The following is a 23831-nucleotide window of genomic DNA, read 5'->3' on the forward strand; positions in this document are numbered from 1 at the left end:
CATGTCAGATTTGGTTTTTACTTACTATTAGGAAGAGTGTGTTTAAATTAATATTTGTCTTGAAAGAAATGCCACTTCCAACAGTCCATGGCTTTAGAGGAGCCCTAATACTTGTCTCCTAAAATATAAATGACCTTTAGGTAGTTTTGGAGAACCTAATGGCCTAAAACCCAATGATGATTGGGTTTTAGAGTTGGGAGCAAGAATGTCACCTGACCCCCTCATTGCAAAAATGAAAAAACTAAGTCCCCTTTCAGTATGGAGAGAACACTGAACTGGTATTTAGTGACCTGAGTCCCAGTATCTTCAAGTTCTGATTACGAAAGCAGCTCCTGAGAGTTGCCTCATTAATAGCATAGCGAAGCTTTTCTATTTCTCAGGATCCTCAGTAGGATGTATATATTTCCTTAATAATTCTTGCTAATAATTTTTGTATTTATCAGGGCCTGTGTTTCTTTAGGAGATACATGCGTGGGGAAAATTGGTCAAGGGAGTTAGTATGTATAGGCATATGGCATATAAGCAAATAATTCAGTTTTAGAGATAGTATTTTTTTCCCTAGTTCTGTGAAAATCTGGCTTTTTACACTCCTTTCATTAAACTGCCTTGATAAGAAACGATAAATATTCCACACTTTGATACAGCAAAAGGTGTGAGGAATAGCTTACAGTTCTACCTTGGTGACTGTTTAAGAATAAGGTAAATGATTGATTGAATGGCTAAAGCATGCCCATCTTGGTCTGTCCCTTGGAACCAGAGAACTCTTTCCTAGGGGAAGTTAGAAGGCTCATTTTGGGGAGGCATGCATAGTGATGGCTTTTCCAAGTAGGAATCTGACCGTGTTATAATGGGGATGCCTTTACCCATGACTGCAGTGCTCAGGGCCGGCAAGCTAACCTTGGCTTTCTTTGGCTGACCCTGACTGTATTATATAGTTTGTGAAATTGTGTGATGAGGAGTAAGTTGCTGCCTCTATCATGTTGAGCAGCCTGTTCTGTTTTGGGGTCTGTAGAAGTTATACAGTAACCAAATCAATAGAATAGAGACATTATCTGCATATCTAATGTAGTCACTGTTAAGAATCAAAATTAACATGATACATTTGAAGTAGGAGAAAGTGCTTGTGGCTGTGGGAACCATTCCCCACTCTTGGTCTTTATCACTTTAATTTCTTGGGGCTTTAAACCTATTTCACAACTTAGTGACAGACTGTTGGCATGTTAGAACCAAGAGGGAGGAAAACTTGTGAAGCCCTGTTCTTCCACTAAATTACCTGCATGTATTTGAACAATGCAAATAAAACAGGCAATATCCGGTGTTTGGAATATTAAGGTAATTCATGGATTAATTTTCAGTTGTGTAGAAACCTCTGATGGAAGCTTAATATATATTAAATGTACTTTTTCTTCACTTATGCAGATATGAGGAATTGTCCAGATAAGTATAAGTCTTGAGTTACTACAAAAATCTATAAATGTTGCAGTGATTCTTTTGGTAAAACACTGTATTGAGTTTATCTTTTACATCAACAGTAAGTACTTAGAATGATGGAAGAGAGATACTTAAAAGTCAATCTAGTGCGGGAAGTTACATGTTCTTAAACATCACTTCTAACTTTCTATTTTATGGATACAAACATTTACTTGGTAGGCATAATGGTTATTTAAACTCTTTTTTGGGTTTATTTGACATATATTTAAGACTAAGCAAACTGCCGAGATAAAGGTCAGTGGACTTTTTATGTTAAGAAAGAAAATTAAAAGCTTGGCACTTTAAAACCAGGCTCAGGAATTGTTGAGATAAAGATATTAATCTTAAAGTTAATCAGGTCAGGGTTCAAACTTTAATAAAAATTGAAAATATGACTCCAAGCACCAATTATGATACACTGTACCATTTAGCCTATTTAGGTTTAATATAGTATGGTGAAAATAGCACTGAGCTTGGTGTCAGAAAAATCTTGTTTCTGTCTCTTGCTATTAGTATAAACTTGGGTAAATTACTGAATTTTGCGGAGCCTCAGTGTTATTATTTCAAAAATGGAGATTATAACTTATTCATTCTGTAAATGTTTACTTGGCAACCAGTCTTATCCCACCCACTGTGATAGGTGCTGGCAATATAGCGGTGTGTTTAAAGTAAGGAAATAAACTGCTTGACCAGATAGAGAGTAACTGGGGAAGGCAATTTAGCAGAGAGGTCAAAGAAGACTTTGACTTCTGAAGAAGTGATATTTGAGCTAAGATCTAAAAAACGAGAAGGAAGTAAGAAGCAAGAGATTGAAAAAAAGAGAATTCCAGGCAGATGGGACAGCAAGTGCAAGAGTTCTGAGGCTGGAAGGAAGGCCAGTGGGTTGCTGCATAGTGAGTGAGGGTTAGAGGGAGGTATTAGGGGATGATATTAGGTAAATGGGAGCCAGATAGGATAGCCCCTTGGGTCCAGTAAAGGCATTTTTGATCTTATTATAAAAGTAACAGGAAGTTATTGACAAGTTTCCCAAAGGGGTGATGTTACCTTACACAAAACAATGTAAGGGAAAGCTCTTTAAAGATGGGAAAAGCAGGGCCGGGTGAGGTGGCTCACGCCTGTAATCTCAGCACTTTGGGAGGCCGAGGCGGGTGGATCATGAGGTCAGGAGTTTGAGACTAGCCTGACCAACATGGTGAAACCCTGTCTCTACTAAAAATACGAAAATTAGCTGGGCATGGTGGCACGTGCCTGTAATCCCAGCTATTCAGGAGGCTGAGGCAGGAGAATTGCTTGAACCCGGGAGGCTTGCAGTGAGCTGAGAGGTTGCAGTGAGCAGTGAATTGAGAGGCTGCAGTGAGCTGAGATTGCGCCACTGCACTCCATCCTGGGTGACGGAGGCAGACTCTGTCTCAGATAAAAAAAAAAAAAAAAAAAAAAAAGATGGGAAAAGCATATGAATATAAGCAGTTAATATTGGTGTTACATAGGATAAGACAGTAAGACAAAGACACGTGGCCTGATAAGTTATTTATTCTGTTTACAAGGTTGTAAAACTGTTGAAGTGGACAATCACGTACAATGCTGAAACACACAGATAATCCAAAACACTTGGCATTTTTTTGTGTGTTTTGGGAACAAGTGTGTGTGAAGTGAGAGGCAGCAGATCTATCTTGGTAATATTTTAATTAGGCTGATACTCAAATTTTTGTTGCTTTGAGCATGATCTGCTGAAGAACCATGTGTCACCTGGGAGCTAGCATCAGATTCAATATTTGCCCCGAGGCAGCTCAAAGAGTAGATGGTTCATTTATACAGAATCAGGATTTATAGTTCATGGATATCATGGGCAGATAGTATCAGTAAAACAGAACACCAAGAGGAGACATTGATAATTTGATGCAAATAAAGCCTGGCTTTACACATTGCACACATCTGCTGATATAATTGTAAAGATATTTGGGATTACTTTATTCATCTTGCTTGTGTTTGATGAACTCCTGTGAAGCCTGATAAGAATAACATTTTTCTACTAAGATATCTGTTGAGATATCTAAACATTTTACTTGAAAAGAGGAAGGAAAATTTAGAGATTATTATTGGTCCTTCCATTTAGGAAGTAGAAGCTAAGAAGAGCATTAACCTAAAGTAGAATATGGCAGGACCTAATGGTTATGGGAAGACAAACTTTTAACTTTTAATAGTTACAATTATTAGTATGCATGTCACCTGGGAATTTTTAGTTCTGAAATTTTACTCACTTGGTTATGAGGCGAACTGAGTTTTCCTCAAGATAGTTTCTCATAGGCAACTATACTTCTAATACTGTGAACATTATTAATGTTTTTTCATTATCTTCTAGAGTTGAGTTTGGATAAAACTCTTCTTGAAATCCCATTTTATTTTAAACATAGGTTGGACCCTTAGCATTGTAAAATAATGAAAATTAATATAGATTGGGTGGGTATATGCAGCGTGTATTGGTGCTTCATCTTGACTGCACAGGTCAGGAAGGACGATAATGTGCTTGCACCTGCACCCTTTGTTGAATGTTGCTTCATCAACATGCTTGGTGACCTCCTTCTCACCTCGTAGACTGAGCTGGCTGAGCAGGTGATGACTAGATTCTGATTCAGTTAGGGTGGGGCTGATTAACATGCATTTCTGCCAAGCTCATAGATGCCAATGCTGCTGGTCCAATGCTTCTGGCCCCAGGGCCACACTTTGAGAGCCACTGATGTATAGATTTTTATTACTGATTTCAAGACATTTATATTAGGTGTTGTATGGCTGATAGCACTTAGGAGACATCAAACTATACACAGCTTCTCATCTTTGTTTCAAAATTGCCAGCTGTGTGTGTTTTTTTTTTTTTTTTTTTTTTCAGTTTACAGTAGTTCCAAATGACTCCATCATGTAGCATAATCGTTTATATTTTGTTGTGACTAAGATGGTCATGTTAGTGGAAAGCAGCACTTTACTGGAAATGCTGAAATATTTCATTTCTTTCATAAAAGGGAGGCTTTACATATTGTAAATGATTCTCAAGGTTGCTTTTTGCACTGTGTAGTTCCAAATGTTGATGTGGTTGCTATGGCTTTAGGGAAGTTCTTCAATTGAATAACATCAATTTGATCATATATTTTAATCTAAACAAATAACTTCTTAATGTTTTGCCTTTCCTTTTGCATTACCTTTTCAACCAGCTCTCTTGATGACAGGGCTTTTCTCTATAGAGTTAAAAAAATCAGGTTTATTGAGGTATCATTTGCATGCAATGAAATTCACTGTACAATTCTGTACGTTTTGACAAATGCATATGGTTGTATAGCCACCACTATAAGAAAGATATAGAAAAATTCCTTTGCCTCGAAAAATTCCTTAGTGCTGCTGTGTGGTCAGCCTTTTGCCTTACCTCTCACCTCTCACCCCTGGCAGCTGCTAATGTGTGTTCTGGTGTACCTTTTCTTTTCCAGAAGGTCATATAACTGGAATAATACAGTAGGCAGCCCTCTGAGTTTTGCTTTTTTGGTTGGTGTAATGCATCTGAGATTCATCCTTGATTAATTAATCAATAGTTTGCTCCTTTTTATTGATGAGCAGTATTACATTGTATGGATGTACCGGTTTATCTGTTCACCAGCTGTAGGGCATTGGGTGGTTTCCAGTGTTTGGTGATTATGACTAAAGCTGCTCTAACAGTCATGTACAAGTTTTTGAGTGAATGTTGAGTTTTTATTTTTCTTGGGGGAATATACTTAGGAGTAGGATTTCTGCGTTGTATGTTAAGTGAGTATTTAATTTTATGTGAAACTGCCAAACTGTTTTCCAAGTATTCCCAACAACAACGTATGAGTATTCCGCTTACTCCATATCCTCACCGTCGTTTGATATTCCATTTTTTCCTTTTATTTTTATCTGTTTTGATAGGTATGTATCTGTAATGTCTTTAATTAATACAACAAGCCAATGGCTGCCAACAGTGTCTGAACCTCAGGAACTGTAAAAAGAGGACCCATCCTCACATCTGCCTAGATGCAGAACTTCACATCTGATTAAAAGCCTCGCCCACTTCCCCTCTGCCATTATCCACAGATGCTGCTGCTCTTCCCCTACTCTGGGCCCACTTTTGTGGTCACCACGGTGCAGGTGCTAACTCTACCAATCGTTAGAAGGACTCAGATGGGAACAAGTGAACAAAAAGCATCTCTGGGCTGGGGGTGGTGGCTGACGCCTGTAATCCCAGCACTTTGGGAAGCCGAGGTGGGTGGATCACCTGAGGTCATGAGTTTGAGACCAGCCTAGCCAACCTGGTGAAACCCCGTCTCTACCAAAAAATACAAAAACTAGCTGAGTATGGTGGCACATGCCTGTATTCCCAACCACTCAGGAGGCTGGGGGAGGAGAATCACTTGAACGCGGGAGGCAAAGGTTGCAGTAAACCACTGCACTCCAGCCTTAGAGATAGAGTGAGACTCCGTCACACACAGACACAAAAAAAGAAACATCTCTGAACTGAACAGCCATTAGCAAAGATATAGGGGGAGCTTCTCCTCCTAATAGGGTTTTTAAACTTGGAGTGACAGGGCCATAAGCTGTCCCAAGCTAGACTCTATCACATGTTTTTTGTTTTGTTTTGTTTTTTAAGAGGTGGGGTCTCTGATGATGGTGACTTACTCCTTATATGAAAATTAATTCAAGATGGATTAGAGACTTAAATGTTAGACCTAAAACCATAAAAACCCTAGAAGAAAACCTAGGTAATACCATTCAGGACATAGGCATGGGCAAGGACTAAATGTCTAAAATACCAAAAGCAACGGCAACAAAAGCCAAAATTGACAAATGAGATCTAATTAAACTAAAGACCTTCTGCACAGCAAAAGAAACTACCATCAGAGTGAATGGGCAACCTACAGAATGGGAGAAAATTTTTGCAATCTACTCATTTGACAAAGGGCTAATATCCAGAACCTATAAGGAACTCAATCAAATTTATAAGAAAAAAACAAACAACCCCATCAAAAAGTGGGCAAAGGATATGAACAGACATTTCTCAAAAGAAGACATGCATACAGCCAACAGACACATGAAAAAATGCTCATCATCACTCGCCATCGGAGAAATGCCAATCAAAACCACAATGAGATACCATCTCATACCAGTTAGAATGGCAATCACTAAAAAATCAGGAAACAACAGGTGCTGGAGAGGATGTGGAGAAACAGGAACATTTTTACACTGTTGGTGGGACTGTAAATTGGTTCAACCATTGTGGAAAACAGTATGGCGATTCCTCAAGGATCTAGAACTAGAAATACCATTTGACCCAGCCATCCCATTACTGGGGATATACCCAAAGGATTATAAGTCATGCTGCTATAAAGACACATGCACACGTATGTTTATTGCAGCACTATTCACAATAGCAAAGACTTAGAATCAACCCAAATGTCCATCAGTGACAGACTGGATTAAGAAAATGTGGCACATATACACCATGGAATACTATGCAGCCATAAAAAAGGATGAGTTCGTGTCCTTTGTAGGGACATGGATGCAGCTGGAAACCATCATTCTCAGCAAACTATCACAAGAGCAGAAAACCAAACACCGCATGTTCTCACTCATAGGTGGGAACTGAACAATGAGATCACTTGGACACAGGCAGGGGAGCATCACACACCGGGTCCTCTTGTGGGGAGGGGGTAGGGGGGAGGGATAGTATTAGGAGATATACGTAATATAAATGACGAGTTAATGGATGCAGCACACCAACATGGCACATGTATACATACATATGTAAGAAACCTGCGCATTGTGCACATGTACCCTAGAACTTAAAGTATAAAAAAAAAAAAAAAAAAAAAAGGTGGGGTCTCTCTCTATCACCCAGGCTGGAGTGCTGTGGTGATGAGAGCTCATTGCAGCCTCAAACTCCTGGGCTCAAGCGATCCTCCTACCTCGGCCTCCCAAAGTGCTAGAATCTATCACATGTTTTTAATTTAATGCTCACATCTTGTCTACTCTGAATCTTCTCCTTTAAGAATAAAATGGGTTATTTAAAATGCTATAGAGCTCAAGGCCGGGTGCGATGGCTCATGCCTGTAGTCCCAGCACTTTGGGAGGCCAAGCTGGGTGGTTTGCCTGAGCTCAGGAGTTCGAGACCAGCCTGGGCAACATGACAAAACCCTGTCTCTACTAAAAATACAAAAATTAGTTGGGCATGGTGGCACACACCTGTAATCCCAGTTACTCTGGAGGCTGAGGCATGAGAATAGCTTGAACCTGGAAAGCAGAGGTTGCAGTGAGCCGAGATCACACCACTGCATTCCAGCCTGGATGACAGAGTGAGACTCTCCCTCCAAAACAACAACAACAACAATAACAACAACAACAAAATAAAAAAAAATGCTATAGAGTTCAAAATAGCCTCTGTTTACCAGTATGGAAAAAATGTTGGCAATTCTGAATCTGATTATACCATACACATTCAAATACATATTTTCTAAATTTTTTTTTGAGGGGAGAGAGAGCTTTTGGGATCATTAATAGAAGGCATAAAGAATGAAACATGCCAGTTACATTAGTTTTAAAATAAAAAGGTGATTAGAGATTTTTTTCATTTAAGCTTATTTTAATTAACTAGGTAGGAATATTTAAATGGAGATTGCAGGATTCAGGGTAAATGTTTCTATTTCTGCTGAATGAGATGGATGAATTGAAACAGTAGTTCTTCACCTTGACTGCATATTAGAATCACCTAGTCGGTTTTCAAAGAGAAAAGTACCGATGCCCTGGCCTTAACTCAGACCCTTAAGTCAGAATCAGAATCTCTGGGGCAGGTATGCGGGGGTCAGGGGGTCGGTCCTTTGGCATGAGTACTTTTTAAAGTCCCCATATAATTCTAATGCATGGACAGCGTTGAGCATCACTGAACCTAAAGTGAACATATACTGTTCTAGGCGGTAATTCTAGCAATGTTTTCACCTGTAAAAATATGTACTATTTTCTGTTTGTTTCCATCTATGTGGCAATGCTTCAGGTTCCTGAGATGATGCTACAGAAAGGAGTGCAGACCCCATTTTCAGACATGTGTTCTTTCTCTCAGCCTCTCTTGGGCTCTCTGTTTCATTTGTGTGTGTGTGTATGCATGTGTGTGTGTGTATGGGAAATGTGTGTCTTAAAAACAGGTGGGATAGCTTAAATATTAAATAATAATTTCTGTAAGTTTCTCCAGAAATTACTAACAGATGGGTTTTGAAGAAATTTTCATAAGAATAGCTGACTATAAATAGCAGTAATAAATGCTCTTATCTGAGGACTGGAGTACATGGGTTATTTTATATTAAGGATATAATTACTCATTTTGGACAAAAATGGATTGAAGAAAATAACAGTGTAATGTCATTGCCAGGTCATTCTTAAATAACTGTTATAAACGTACTGTAGGTTGAATGTTGAACCCAGTCCTTATCTGTAGTGTGCTAATATGAAAATTTATTTGAGTACTCTTGGGAGAAATGTTCTAATTCAGTAGAAGACATATATTTCAAACTCACAGTTGACACCATGGGGTTGGCAGAATCAAGTCAGGACATTATCTTCATATCAACAGGGACTGTGTTTTGTTCACTCTATCTACAGTGTCTTTGGATCATTGCTTGGCACATAGTACACACTCAGTTAATGGATGAATGTCTGATAGCCTGTAAAAGCATTGGTAGGGTACAGAAAATGAAATTCAACCTTTGACAGAAATATAGATTTCTATCATTTACATGTACATTAAAAAAATTAAAGTACAGACTGGAGGAGAACCAAGTTAAAAAGAGTTCCCAAGGATTATTTATTCTGCTAAAGTATTCTAATTTTAAACTACTTTATTAGAAGTACATTGCCATGGGAGGTCATGGTGTTATGGAGTCCATCCCGGCTCCCCCTTACCTGGAGTTGAGATGTGTTATGTTCTGGGCTCCAAGTTTTCTGGGGAGACATTACAGATGGCTTGTCTAGGGGAAGTAACCTGCAAAAGCTTGCTACATGAGAAAAAATGGAGAAACTTTGAGGTTTGGCCAGAAACAAGGAAGACCCAGTAGGGATCTGTTGGCTGTCTGCCATGTAGAAGAGGGATGATGCTGTTGGGTTGTTGCCTTGAGTAGTCAATGGACCTAGGCTAATTATTGGGAAAAACTTTCTAACAAATGGGCTGCCCCAGAAAATGCAGCACCCTAGCCAATTGGAAGGAAGGATTTCTGCATCCAGTGGGGAAGGGCAGACTAAAATCTTATGAAGGTGTTTTCCAGCTCTGAGATTCTGTGATTTGCTTTGAGGCAAATCTCATGTCCCTTGTGAATAGATGGACAGACCATCAGATTTTCACATGAACCTGGGAAAATCTGGTGCTTATTCAATTTGCTGTGTCTTAAGTTTCCTTGGTGAAAGTGTTGTATCTGTTTCTTACCTGCTCAGGATTCGTAATCAAGATGTTTTTGATTACTTGCTAGTAAGGTAAACTATGAGGACTTAAATTCTTCTGTACTCTATTCAGGTGGCTTTAGAGTAAAATAATGAGGCTTCATATTAGTGAGGGCAAGGAGGTGAGACAGGTTGGGGATACTATGTTAGCATACCTATGCAATTGAATGTGACTCTACAAAACCCTTTGAGTAAGTTTTAAATAAAATCAAGGTGTTGTACCTGGAAAAAGCATAGATTTTTGGAGTCAGGCTGACCTGGTTTCAAATCCTGGCCTGGACACTTCTTCACTTGGGCATATTACTTAACTTCTTTTAGGTTTAGAGTCTGTTTCCTTGTGCATAAAATTAGAGTAATTCTCCCTCCTTTGGAGGGTTGTTGGGAAGGTTAGACATAATATAGGGAAAGCATTCAGGAAGTGGGAATGTTTATTGGTAGTCATGTTAATTACACAGTGGCTTTGAATAGATAAGCCATTTACTAGTTCTATTTTTCTAGGTAAATTGCTTCATTTTGGACTTCAGTTTATTTTGAGGATTAAACAAGATCAAGATTATGTGAAAAAAAGTGCTTAGCAGAGTACCTATATTGCTATAGCTATGTTGGTATAACTATTTGGAAGCTGATAACCAAATACCTGAGGATTCCTGAAAATTACGAAGAATAAAAAGGCACCAAATTCCAATGGTCATTTCCTTTTCCTATGGGCGTCTCCTGAGGTAACACTTCTACCTTGTGTTAGGTTCCTATTGCTGCTGTAACAAATTACTACACTCTCAATGTCTTGAAACAATGCAAATTTATTATCTTGCAATTCTGGAGGCTAGAAGTCCTAACCAAAAATTGAGATACTGGCAGAGCTGTGCTCCTTCAGGAGATTCTAGAGGAGACTTTGTTTCCTTGCTTTTTCCAGCTTCCAGAGGTTGTCTGCATTCCTTGGCTTGTTGGCCCCTTCCACCATCTTCAGAGCCAGCAGCATAGCATTTCCAAATCTTTCTCCAGTCTCTGCTTCCATCTCCTTCTTTCTGACTTCTGCTTTGGTTATCACATCTCTTTCTCTAATTGCTGCCTCCTCTTTTCTTTATAAGGACCCTTGTGATGTTATTAAACCCCATCTCAAGATCCTAACTTAATCACACCTGCAAAGTCTCTTTTGCCATAAAGGTAACATATTCATAGGTTTTGGAGGTTAGGATGTAGACATTTGATGGGGAGCACTAATCAGCCGACCACATACCTGCATTTCATAGAGAGATTAGACATCTGAAATTATAGAGATTATACATCTTTCCTTGAGCACCCTGATTTAAAAATAACTATACTGTAGTGATTTTGCTCTGAATTCATGCCCTCCAATGCCGTTCTCTGAAAAGCTCAAAGCTGAGTCTCAACCTGAAGGAATTTAGGAAGGAATCAAGGATTCTCTGAATGACTGACTTAAACCTAAAGTCTAAGAAAAATAGCTTTTGTGTCATTGTGTGGCATTCTACTGCCTGTTGCAATAGCATTTACAAATCTTGGGTGTCAGGATGCTGTGCTTGTTTTGGAGTTAGGCTGGCATGGTTTCAAATCCTGGCTTGGACACTTTGAGGTGAAGGTATGCCTTAAAAATACTTTATTGCCGACATGGAAACACTAATGTAAGTCTCTGGGGTCAGCGGTATAACCAGGTATGAAGGCCAGGATTCTTGCCCCCATCCCCCGCCCCCAGAGAAAAGGAATGAGCTCTCTCTTACTCTTGGAGATACTTGGCAATCTCTTTTTGCATCTGCTCAAAGTAGATGGAAATATTCCTAGAAAATATCCCCTCTCTATACAACTCTTAGAAATACAGCTTGCTGGACAGCGGTTGAGATCTCTGGGTAGCTGTAGTTTTAAGTTCATCCTTAGAAGCTTTGTATTTCAAACATCTTTTAGGGTAGTGAGGAGCATCTGCTCTGGAATTAGGCTGCCCACCATCAATCTTAGCTTCATCCTTTAACTGTGTGGCCCTGGGCAGGTTCTTACACTCTGTGAGCCTCTGCTGTCTCGTGTGTAGACCAGGGATGATGATAGCCTGCTGATACTGTTGTGAGTCCGCAGTGAAGTAATAGCTGGCTTGTACTTCATAAATATTAGCAGTTCATCAGATTGCTGCATTCCCTTGACTTCTGACTTACTATTTTAAAATTAATTCAATAGCCTTGTTATAAGTATGATTTTTGTTTAGTGATTTGAAGAAGTCATTAAGTGTGATGGGATGAGGGAGGGGACTGAGAAATATAAAGACAGACTTTGATGATTATATAGTTATTGGTGATATATTCTTAATTTCAGATATATTTTTTATTCATTCACCATTTATTTACTAAGCATAGAGCATATGCTACATTATATGTCAATGATTTACCCAAAAAGGGCTATAAAAGAATGAGCAAGAAACTTTCCCTAAAGTTTAGAGACATGCCCACTGTTATTTTGAGTTCCTCAATGCCAGGGGCTATTCATTCATTTTATTCTGCTCATTTATTGAGTGTGCCTGGTGCTGTTAATAGGAGCTGAGACTAATCCAGCAGTGAATAAAACAAAAATTTCTGCCCTTATGGGGCTAACATTCTAGTGGGGAAAGACAACAATAAATGGGTCACATAAAGATAAATATATATGTTATATGGGGATAAGTGTTATGGAGAAAAATAAATCAGGGTATGGGGTATGCCAGAGGGGCAACAGTAACTTTAAACTGGATGGTCACAGAAAGCCTCCCTAAGAAGGTGGTCTTTGAGAAGTGAGGAAGTGAGTTCTAGAGATTTCTGGAGGAGCATTTCAGCCGGAAGGAAGGAGGTGCAAGGGCCCCAAGATTGGGAATGCTCTTGGTGACGAAGGAAAGCAATCGTGGCCTCCTTCTCATGGATTCTCCTTTGAATATTACGGAGTTTAGAACACAGAAGGCAAGTAGTTCCAATTATTTTAACATTCTCACATTTAGCCAAGTGCTAAGGAAGCATCACACTTAAATTTTAATGAAAACAGTATCTCATGCACTGCCTCGGTAACTTTCTGTCTAAATCAGAAATGAGTTTAACAAGTAGAAGTTTCAGACTTTTCAGTTTTGAGTATTGGAAAGAGGTTGGTCCACAAGAACAATGGTCTTGATGACTTGGTTCTTCCCCATCTCACCTGAACAGGTAGGAACAGGTAGGTGTGAGCTGGAGGACACATTCCAGCTCTACATCGTGGATTCTTTCATTTCCCAATCTCTAAGTCACTCTGTGGATTGCAAAGAGATAACCAGAATTCAGAAAAGGGGAATTTATAACTTTTTTGAAATCACTGGTTATTGAGGTATAATTTACATATCCCAGATGTATATATTCCTGTATATAGTTGTATATATTCCTGTATATAGATGTATATTCCTGTATATAGTTGGCTGAGTGTTGACAAATGTACATACCCAGTGGTGTGCTGGTAAATAGTTAACTGGCTCTTCTTGGAGAAAAGAAGGCCCTAATTTGTGACCTTCCGCCAGTTTTTTGTAATGTAAATACTTCTATCCTTGTTGATGTTAAGTCATCAATCTGCTGTCACTGAATAGGGTGCTGGGAAAAGATGTGTTTGGATGTTGGAAGCCGATGAGGAGGAGCTGTTTCCAGCACACACCTTTGCACTTATTACCAATGGGATCACCATCATAATCAAAATGCAAAACATTCTCAGCGTGGGGCTCCAGGCATCTCCCGTCCTGTTCCCACTCCACACCCAGGCTATCACTGATCTGTTTTCATTCACTATACAGTAGGTTTATCTGTCTTAGAATTTTATGTTAATGGAACCATATAGTATGCACTTTTTTGTGTTAACATATTTTGAAATGTATTCATGATTGACTGTTCCTCTTGTTTTCCATTACTGGGTATAATTCTATTATATGCCATATGATTTTTTTTTATCCTATTATATTCTATTTTATACTTTATAAAAATAAGTTATGGTACATATATTTTTTCATTCACTTATTGATGGACATTTGCATTGTTTCCAGTTTGGGGCTACTATTAAGACAATTCTATGAACATTTGTGTATGAGTTTTGTCTAGAAATAATGTTTTAATTTCTTTTGGGTAAATACCTAGAGACAAAATGTCTAGATCATGAAGAGAGTGTGTGTTTCATAAATGGCCAAATGGTTTTGCAAAGATGTTGAACAATTTTATGCTCCTATTAGCAATATATGAGAATTCTCATGCCCGACAATCTCATTAAAACTTGGCATTGCCTGTCTTGTTAATGTTAGCTGTTGTAGTGTGTGTGCAGTGCTATTATGATTTTAATTTGCATTCGAGCATTCTTTCATGTGTGTATTGGCCATTTGTAAACCTTCTTTTTTTTCTCTTTTTTTTTTTTTTTTTTTTTTTTGAGACAAAGTCTTGCTGTGTCACCCAGGCTGGAGTGCAGTGGTGCGATCTCGGCTTATTGCAAGCTCCGCCTCCCGGGTTCATGCCATTCTCCTCCCTCGGCCTCCCCAGCAGCTGGGACTACAGGCGCCCGCCACCACACCCGGCTAATTTTTTTGTATTTTTAGTAGAGATGGGGTTTCATGGTGTTAGTCAGGATGGTCTCAATCTCCTGACCTCGTGATCCGCCCACCTTGGCCTCCCAAAGTGCTGGGATTACAGGCGTGAGCCACCACACCTGGCCATTTGTATATCTTCTTTCGTGAAATGTCCATTCCAGCTTTTGCCCCTGTGGTTAATTTGTGTGTAGAATGAAGGTAAACTACTTTTCAAAAAGGAGGTACAGAATTTGGAGGAATCTATAAATTGAGGAAGGCAGGAGGGAAAACCAAGCAGAGAAGCAGCCCGAGAGAAGTGACTGGTTCTTCAAGGGGGCCACAGTGCTGGTGACCCCAGTGCTTCATAACTAGGTGACCAACTGTCCCTATTTCAGCACTGAAAAATCCTGTGTCCCAGGAAATTCCTTAGTCTTGGGTAAACTCTCTGTGGGGGTCAGTTGGTCACCTTTCAGAACTATGTACAAGGAAGCTGCAAACTCTGTGTCATTAGACTGGTGAGGGGTTTCGCTGCATGCTCAGGTGAAGCCGCCAGTGGTGAATGATTTCTAAAAGGCCACACAGCTCCTCAGGGGCAAAGCCAGTGTAACGCATGGGTCTCAGCTCTCTGTTCAAAAGTCATCAGCTTGCTTGTGATACGAAAATGTAGGAACATTGGGAAGGTGCCCTCCTGCTGCTAGAAAAAAAAGTAAACCCAAAACTTCAATGGTTATTTTTTCAAAATAACAGGCTCTGTGAACGCATTTATTTGGCTCAAGTTTTAATTTTCTCATCAAATGCAGTTGTCCCTGAAAGAACTGAAACACTGAGTCTACCGGTCATTTATTAGTATAAAGTACTTTACAACGCCTTTCCTAAGAACACAGTTTGGTTCTAAAAAGGATAGAGATAGGAGAATTCTCGGTGCAAGGGTGACGGGCTACCACTCAGGAAGAAAAAGCACAAAAACTTGACAGAATCAGGAACAAGAGATGAAATTCCTTGACTTAGAGTTGTGTATAGAGTTGTGTTAGTTGTGACTGTATAGAAGAGGAGCTTTAGAGGGCTAAGAGTGAAGAAATTATTCTCTCTTTCCTTTATGTAGCTAGCGTTAAGGAAAAGGTTGGGCTTTGCACTATTTGCTATTGATTTTATACTTCATATACTCCTGTTGTTTCTGATTTATTTATAAGATATCCCCATGTTAGTTATATATTGCTTCTTGTTTTAGTCCTTGCTGCTATTGAATAACGTAACCACGATCAGCTTTTGTTTTACATTACCCTGGAGAAGCTAGATGGAATGCCTGCTTATAGATAATATCACTGCTCTTTTTTCATACACTGCCTTTCTATTGAATAACTTCCAACGTGTTGTGACATTTTGCTTCTTAATATTTATTAAATGCCCAATAGTATGCTTGGTGCTGTTGAAAGAATACAAAAGATAATTCTCGTCAATAAGGAACATGCATATTAATAGATGAGAGACATAAACATGCTTTTATATATATATATTCCTAGAAGGTGATAGATTATTTTGTTTAGATGGGGCAGAATAATTGAACTAAGGCACTTTACTCTTTAACTGTTGTCTTGCAAGCAAAATGAAACAAAATAAAGGGTAGAGATGTCTCAACCCACAACCTTCAGAACATTGGAAGAGTTGGTACTGCAGTTAAGGTAGAACTAAACCATTTTTGCTGAAATCAGCCTTGATGTGATAATTCTTTGATACTCATACTAGAGATTTTGAGCTGCATGTAGCTCTACTGTATGTGGTTTTAGTAATTTAAGTATTCTGATATTTATTTATTTATGTATTTATTTTATTTATTTATTTTTGAGACAGAGTCTTGCTGTGTCGCCAGGCTGGAGTGCAGTGACATGATCTCGGCTCACTGCAACCTCTGCCTCCCTGGTTCAAGCAATTCTCCTGCCTCAGCCTCCCGAGTAGCTGGGACTACAGGCGTGTGCCACCATGCCCAGCTAATTTTTGTATTTTTAGTAGAGATGGAGTTTCACCATGTTGGCCAGGATGGTCTTGATCTCTTCACCTCATAATCCCCCCACCTCAGCCTCCCAAAGTGCTGGGATTACAGGCGTGAGCCACCGCACTCGGCTGGATTCTGATTTTTGGGCCATTCATTCAGCAGTCTTTAGTGACATTCTATCCTATGTTGAGCCATGCACTAGGAGCTGGGAATAAAATGGTTGAGCAAACAGATGTGCTCCTGTCTCAATAGAACATATGGGTTGATGGGGACACAGGCATTAAACCAGTAATTGTACTAATTAAGGTATAACTAGAGGTGCATATTCTTTTGATTCTATTAATATGAGATGGTATAATTAATGACGCTGACCTCACCTGGGGAGTTTTGGAAGACTTCCTACTTGAGATGAGACTCAAAGTATGAGGAAGAGGAGTTCAGTCGGAGAGGGTGGAAGTAGGGGAGGTGCTACAGGTGGAGGGAGCAATGAGCGTGACTCAGTCAAGGAATGGAAGGAAGTCCAGCATAGCCAGTGTATTAGTCCATTTTCATGGTGCCAATAAAGACATACCCAAGACTCGGCAATTTACCAAGGAAAGAGGTTTAATGGACTTACAGTTCCATGTGGCTGGGGAGGCCCCACAATCATAGAGGAAGGTGAAAGGCATGTCTCACATGGCAGCAGACAAGAGAAGAGAATGAGGGCCAAGCGAAAGGGGTTTCCCCTTATAAAACCGTCAGCTCTTTTTTTTTTTCCCGTCAGAGTCTCGCTCTGTTGCCCAGGCCGGAGTGCAGTGGCATGATCTTGGCTCACTGCAACCTCTACCTCCCAGGTTCAAGTGATTCTTCTGCCTCAGCCTCCTGAGTAGCTGGAATTACAGGCATGTGCTACCATGCCCAACTAATTTTTGTATTTTTAGCAGAAACAGGGTTTCACCATGTTGGGCAGGCTGGTCTCGAACTTCTGACCTCGAGTGATCCGCCTATTTTGGTCTCCCAAAGTGCTGGGATTATAGGTATGAGCCACCATGCCAGCTGATCTCTTGAGACTTATTAACTACCATGAGAACAGTATGGGGGAACCCACCCCATGATTCAATTATCTCCCACTGGGTCCCTCCCACAACATGCGGAATTTATGGGAGCTACAATTCAAGATGAGATTTGGGTGGGGACGCAGCCAAACAATATCAGCCAGAGTACAGAGAGAACGCTGGTAAGTGTGATTTGAGGTGAGGCCAGAGAGAGGCTGGGCCAGACCACGCAGGCCCCTAGGTCAGAGGAGGAGAATGGTCTATTCAGTGAGTTAGATGAAGCGTATGGAATAGTTCCTGGCACAGTGTGAATAAAAGTTTAATACAATATTATTATTCTGATTTACTTTTTAAAACTATATTATGAAATATTATTAATTGTTGACTGATACTATTTATTTTAAGGGCAAAGGGAATCCACTAAAGGATTTTAGGCAGGGGTAGGATATAGAACACAGCCGGATTTGTATTTTGAAAGCTTCATTCCAGCTACTGTGTAGAAAACATATGAGAGGGGGTTGTTCTGTGAGGATCTATCTTCCTTATGGAGATTCTGTTTCTTTCCATGAGAACTACTGTATTTACCAAAGAGAGCTCTTGACAAAAGTTACAGGCGATGAAAACTCTAAGCTTCTTGGGATTTTAAGGTTTTCTTGTAAAGGATTATGCAACCACTCCTGAATTCTACCCTTAGTCCTCTGGAATCTTAAAATGGACCTGTAAATCCCTCCTTAAAACACTTCTGGAGGCTGGGGCTGGCATCTGTGCCCTCTTCCTCATTGTTCACTGCTGCTTCAGAGTCCAGGATCATTGAGATGAGAAGCTTCCCCGCCTGCATTCCCCACTTGTTTTCAGAGTCCAGGATTTCATCTGTGTAGGTCAGAGCAGTTTCCACTTGAATAAAAAATGTGAGACTTAGACTTTCTTTCAAATCTTAATGATGAGACATTTAATTACTGTGTAAAGCCCTAGTGAGGACATGATTTCTAAATAGCACAGAAATCGAGTGGGATGATGGTTGAGAACTTGATGAAAAGAAGGGAATGAGAAATGAAGCTTTTATCTGGAAAAATTAACCTGGGCCAAGACTTTTTTTTTTTTTTTAAATTAGGAAAGTTGAACTTTTGACTTGTCCCAATTGGAAAACTTCCTGATGATAGTCATTATTTTAGGGCAGAGCCATGGATGTCCTGGAGAAACAGCTACTATAGTATTTGCCCAAAGCATGTGAGCGTCAAAGAATGGAATCTGGGCGCTGCAGTGGTCTTGGAAATTAACTAGCGCAAAGTCCGATTTTATAGAACAGGAAACAGAGACTTAGTGTATGTTGTTTAGCTCTGGTGAGTGTCAGCTGGAATTAGAACTGAGTTCTTCTGTCTTCAATGCGTGGTTCAGTTTTCATTCTGTGATCTACATTTTATAATTTGCTGAGAAAATATGGTTGGTTGAGGTTTTGCTCGTTTGCTTTTTCAAAGTGGACAGGGGCTCATTTTCAAAGCCATCCTAAACAGAGCTACCTGAGGAAAGGTGTATGTAAATGGGAGGACTGGAATGTTGAAGAAATGGGTAAGATAAAGTAGAACCAACTGTCTTTATACAGGAAACTTAGCTGATTGGTAGGGTGTATGATTTTTGTCTCATTTTAGAAATTGCGATTTTACTTTTAGTTTTGCAATAAATGAATAAGAGCTCTATATTTATACTCTCTACAGAAGTCAGAAACAAACCGAGTCATGTTATCTTTGTGAATGATCAATTGCTTAAGACATATTTCAAATTAGCTATATAAATAATCTAACAAGGTCCTTCATTGTACATTTCTCAGAGCAAACAAAATGCAATGTGTTTTTATAACTAGATAGCTATTTGATTTTTTTCCCCCTCTTTCCCACATTTGGGTATAGATTGATATAGAATTACTTAAAATGCTGCATATAAATTAAACATTAAAAGGAGATTGGAGAGGCTAAGCTGCCCCATTATAATCTTTAGTTCCGCAGTCACTGCCTCAAGGACACTCCATTTCATATCACGTGTCCTTCTTTAGAAAAGTGATCACCAAGGTTCAGGTAACATTTAAGCACAGCCAGCAGCTGCATAATTTATGGACCTTTTTCATTTTGTGTTCCTTTTTAAATGAAAAACAGGAAAACAGAAGATGTTTTTCATGCATTAATGTCTTTCTTTTGTTCTTTCCTTCCCACCTTTCCTTTGCAGATAGGGGCCCTGAAGGACTACTACCACTTCTACCATAGCAGGACGATTAAAAGGTCAGTTATCTCAAGCAGAGGGAACCACAGTTTCATTTCAATGGAACCAAAGGTAAGAAGAACCAGTTGGGTGGGGACCAAGAAGCAAAGCTTCTGCATTTTTCATTGGTGATAACACACTAGGAGCTGATGACCAGCATGAAGACTCAGATTTCTAGAACTGTCATATTATCCTTTGGTCTAGTGTCTTTGCTTCCTCTTTAGACAAAAATAGGCAGTGGCTTGATTTTTATTGAAATCCCAGTTGTAGAGCAGCCCAGGGGTATCCATAGCTACGGGTTCTCACAGAGAAGTGAGAGGGCCTAGGGACTGGGGAAGACAGTTTGATTGAGAACAGCTGAACTGTAACAATACCATGCTGTCTGCCTATTTGCATACAGATCTGAGGTTGTATGAGCTCCACAAAAGGAGGGTTTTCTTCCAGAATCCTTAGGTCGGGGGTACAGATCACCGTGAATCCTCGTGATTTTACTTGGCATTGATAGACCCACACCATTGGCAGCTTCAGGACTAGACTGTGTCTGGAACAGGTGGGATACTGAGCCCAGAAAGGGGAGAAGCTGACTCCTGCTCTTGGGGCCTCATCAGGTATCTTTCTTGCGCCAAGTCCTTTTGGGTTTTACAGACAACATAGCCCTGGGAGAGCCTAGAAGCAAGCATGCTATGCATAGGTTCTCCCGTTTTAGAGAAGTGGGGCAGCATTGAAATGGGAGATGGGAAGCTGAGGGTTGTTAGGGACAAACTAATAGCCGACAACTAAGACTCTGAGGTCGAGTTAAGTATCTGCCCTTATTCATTAAGTTGGAGGAAGGAATGGAGTTTTGACTGAGAACTAATTGGCCTCTCTGACGTGTCAAGTAAAGGGGAAGAGGGCGCAGCTGTACCAACTTGCCCTAGTTCCTCAGTGGGCTCCTGATTGTGTATTCCTGATTGTAGGGTGGTGTTGCTTTTTTCCCCTCCTTATGATTTGGGTTTGCCCTAAGAACTCATTTTCAAATAAACTGGTAGATAAGTCCCTACCAGTGTGCATAGCAATCTCATCTAGATATCCTCGAAAATTATATTCCTTATAAAGCAAAAAGGCCCCTGGAATTAATATGCAAATGAGGTTTGCAATATTGCGTCTTGCCCTCAGTTATGTGCTGTAGTTAGCCTTGTTTAATTTTTTTCTGGAATATTATGACACAGTGTTCGTGATTGTGAAATTGTAACTTGGCTAGAAAAAGCACATCTCTTCTGTGTCCCTATTTTCTGTGGGTTATAGGAACATCCCCTAATACATTTTCATGGTCTGTGGATTACATGTTTTTTCCTTTGTCACTATTCAGAATTGAAGTTTTCTGGAGAGGCAATCAGTTTGGGACATTCATGAATTAGCTGCATTTTCAAAGCAAAGTCTTATTTTTCAACTCTTAAACTTTTTTGAAGTTTTTCTTGAACTTTGATAATTAAAATGATGCTAATTTCAGACCTCATGTACAAAATCAATGTGAATTTGTTAAACTAAGTACTCGTGGTTTGGGAAGTAAAATGTCATGAGGCATTATTTTCATGATAAAGGATTTACTGAACGTGAAACTATTTCGATCCTTCTTGTTATCTTGGTGCATCTTGGTGTTTATTTCTTCTTATCTCAGAGCATCACATGGCTTATGCGTGATCTGACAGAGACCTTGTATGGTAGGACATGTGGTACCTGGAATGCACTCCTATTTCAGGAGAGCGGGGCCATTGCAGGCCAGCCCAAGAGTACATGCTGCACTCCCCTGCCTCCTCAACAAAAATAATCCCTTAGAGTAGAGCCACAACTTACTCTCCATTCCAATGCCGTCTGCTCATCATTCCCGGCTAACATTTACACAAGACAGCCAGGGTTCCTACCAGCTCTGCAGAGGGAGAGCCACAAATTGGGGATTGCCCACTCTTTTGGATCTTTCTTGTAGTTCATTTATTCATTGGCCCTTTTGCGAGCCCCTAGCAGACGTCAGGCCCTGTGTTAGGCTCTGGGGTTTGGAGATACACTAATGCCCGAAGGGAACTTGATGCTTTCAGGGAAGACCACCCAGAGCATTGCAATGCTTCTCAGTGTTGGGGGTGGGGGGAGCAAAGGACATTGGGAGTTCCTGCTTTTTTTTTTTTTGAGACGGAGTCTCACTCTTACTGCCTAGGCTGGAGTGCAATGGCGCAATCTCAGCTCACTGCAACCTCCAACTCCCAGGTTCAAGTGATTCTCTTGCCTCAGCCTCCTGAGTAGCTGGGATTACAGGTACCCACCACTACCCCTGGCTAAGTTTTGTATTTTTAGTAGAGATGGGGTTTCACCATGTTGGCCAGGTTGATCTTGAACTCCTGACCTCCAGCGATCTGCCCACCTCAGCCTCCCAAAGTGCTGGGATTACAGCCGTGAGCCACCGTGCCTGGCCTTGTGTTTTTTGTTTGTTTGCTTTAATTTTAAGAAACTTTTTGTTTACAGAGAATGTGCAAACATGAAAATGTTACAAAGAATTTCTATATACTCTTCCTAGATCCCCCAAATGTTAATGCTTTACATTTTACTACAATTAGTTGATCATTCTATCTACACACACATATACACACATATTTTTTATTTTTATTTTATTTTATTTTTGAGATGGAGTCTCGCTCTGTCACCTAGGCTGGAGTGCAGTGGCACAATCTTGGCTCACTGCAACCTCCATCTCCTGGGTTCAAGCAATTCTCTTATCTCAGCCTCCTGAGTAGCTGAGACTACAGGTGTGTGCCACCATGCCTGGCAATTTTTTGCATTTTTAGTAGAGACGGGGTTTCACTGTGTTAGCCAGTACGGTCTTGATCTCTTGTCCTCGTGATCCACCTACCTCGGCCTCCCAAAGTGCTGGGATTACAGGAGTTAGCCACTGTACCCGGCTGATATACACACATATATGTATGTAATGTATGCATATATATAAATTTTCTGAACATTTGGGATCAAGTTACAGATATGATGCGCCTTCAGTTCTAAATACTTCACTGTGTAGTTATTTAAAATAGGGACATTCTGTTTTATAACCGTAAGTATAACAATAAATATCTGGCTATTAATATTAATTTAATATTATCTACGGACTTTATCCAAATTTTTTGATTGCCTCTGGGGCCAGGATCACATTTAGTTGTCGTGTTTCCCAGGTCCTCTTTGCTCTGTCATATTTCTTCAGCTTTCTTTTTTTTTTTCTTTCATAAGCTAGAAATCATTTAAAGAGTACAAGCCGGTTATTTTGTAGAATATTTCTGAAGTTGTGTTTGTCTGTTTCTTCATGATTAGATTGAAGTTTGGCAAAAACATTTTTGGCAAGAATATCAGAGAAGCGATGTGTTCTTCTCAGTGCATCAGATTGAGAGGCATGTGATACTGCTTTGTTTCATTACTGGTGGTGTTAACTTTGAACACATGGTAAATATCGTATCTGCCAGTTTCTCTACTTTAACATTACTACCGGCATACCTCAGAGACAGTGCAGTTTGGTTCCAGACCTCCTCAATAAAGCAAATATTGTAATAAAGCAAGTCACACAAATTGTTTTCCAAAGCATATAAAAGTTATACTATCCAATAGTCTATTAAGTGTGTAATAGCATTATGTCTGAAAAATGTGTATACCTTAATTAAAAAATATTTTATTGCTGAAATATCCTAATGATCTTGTGAGTCTTCAGTGAGCCATGATCTTTCTGCTGGTGGAGGGTTTTGCCTCAGTGTTGATGGCTGCTGACTGCTCAGGGTGGTGTTGCTGAAGGTTGGGGTGGCTGTGGCAACTTCCTAAAATCCAACAATAATGAAATTTACCATGTCAGTTGACTCTGTGTTTGCCAACACAGTTGATTTCCCCGTAACTACGGGGAAATCACAAAAGATTTCCCTGTAGCGTGCAATGCTGTTTGATAGCATTTTACCCACAGTAGAACTTCTTTCAAAATTGGAGTCAATCTTCTGAAACACTGCCACTGCTTTATCAACTAAGTTTATGTCATATTCCAAATTCTCTGTTGTCATTTCAACAATGTTCACAGCATCTT

The 23831-nt window shown here is 39.8% G+C and overlaps 1 protein-coding gene across 5 annotated transcripts in view; it reads left to right on the forward strand.

Annotated features, from left to right (window-relative positions):
• Nucleotides 1–23831, forward strand: part of PCSK5 (proprotein convertase subtilisin/kexin type 5) — a 468460-nt gene that overhangs the window by 21762 nt on the left and 422867 nt on the right. For all 5 annotated transcript variants that reach the window (XM_050761595.1, XM_050761597.1, XM_050761598.1 and 2 more), the window contains exon 2: nucleotides 19721–19825. In XM_050761595.1, the coding sequence (XP_050617552.1) occupies nucleotides 19721–19825 (105 nt within the window). The remainder of the gene's footprint in view (nucleotides 1–19720; nucleotides 19826–23831) is intronic.

Source organism: Macaca thibetana, chromosome 15 (assembly GCF_024542745.1).
Source record: "Macaca thibetana thibetana isolate TM-01 chromosome 15, ASM2454274v1, whole genome shotgun sequence".
NCBI classification, from domain to species: domain Eukaryota; kingdom Metazoa; phylum Chordata; class Mammalia; order Primates; family Cercopithecidae; genus Macaca; species Macaca thibetana.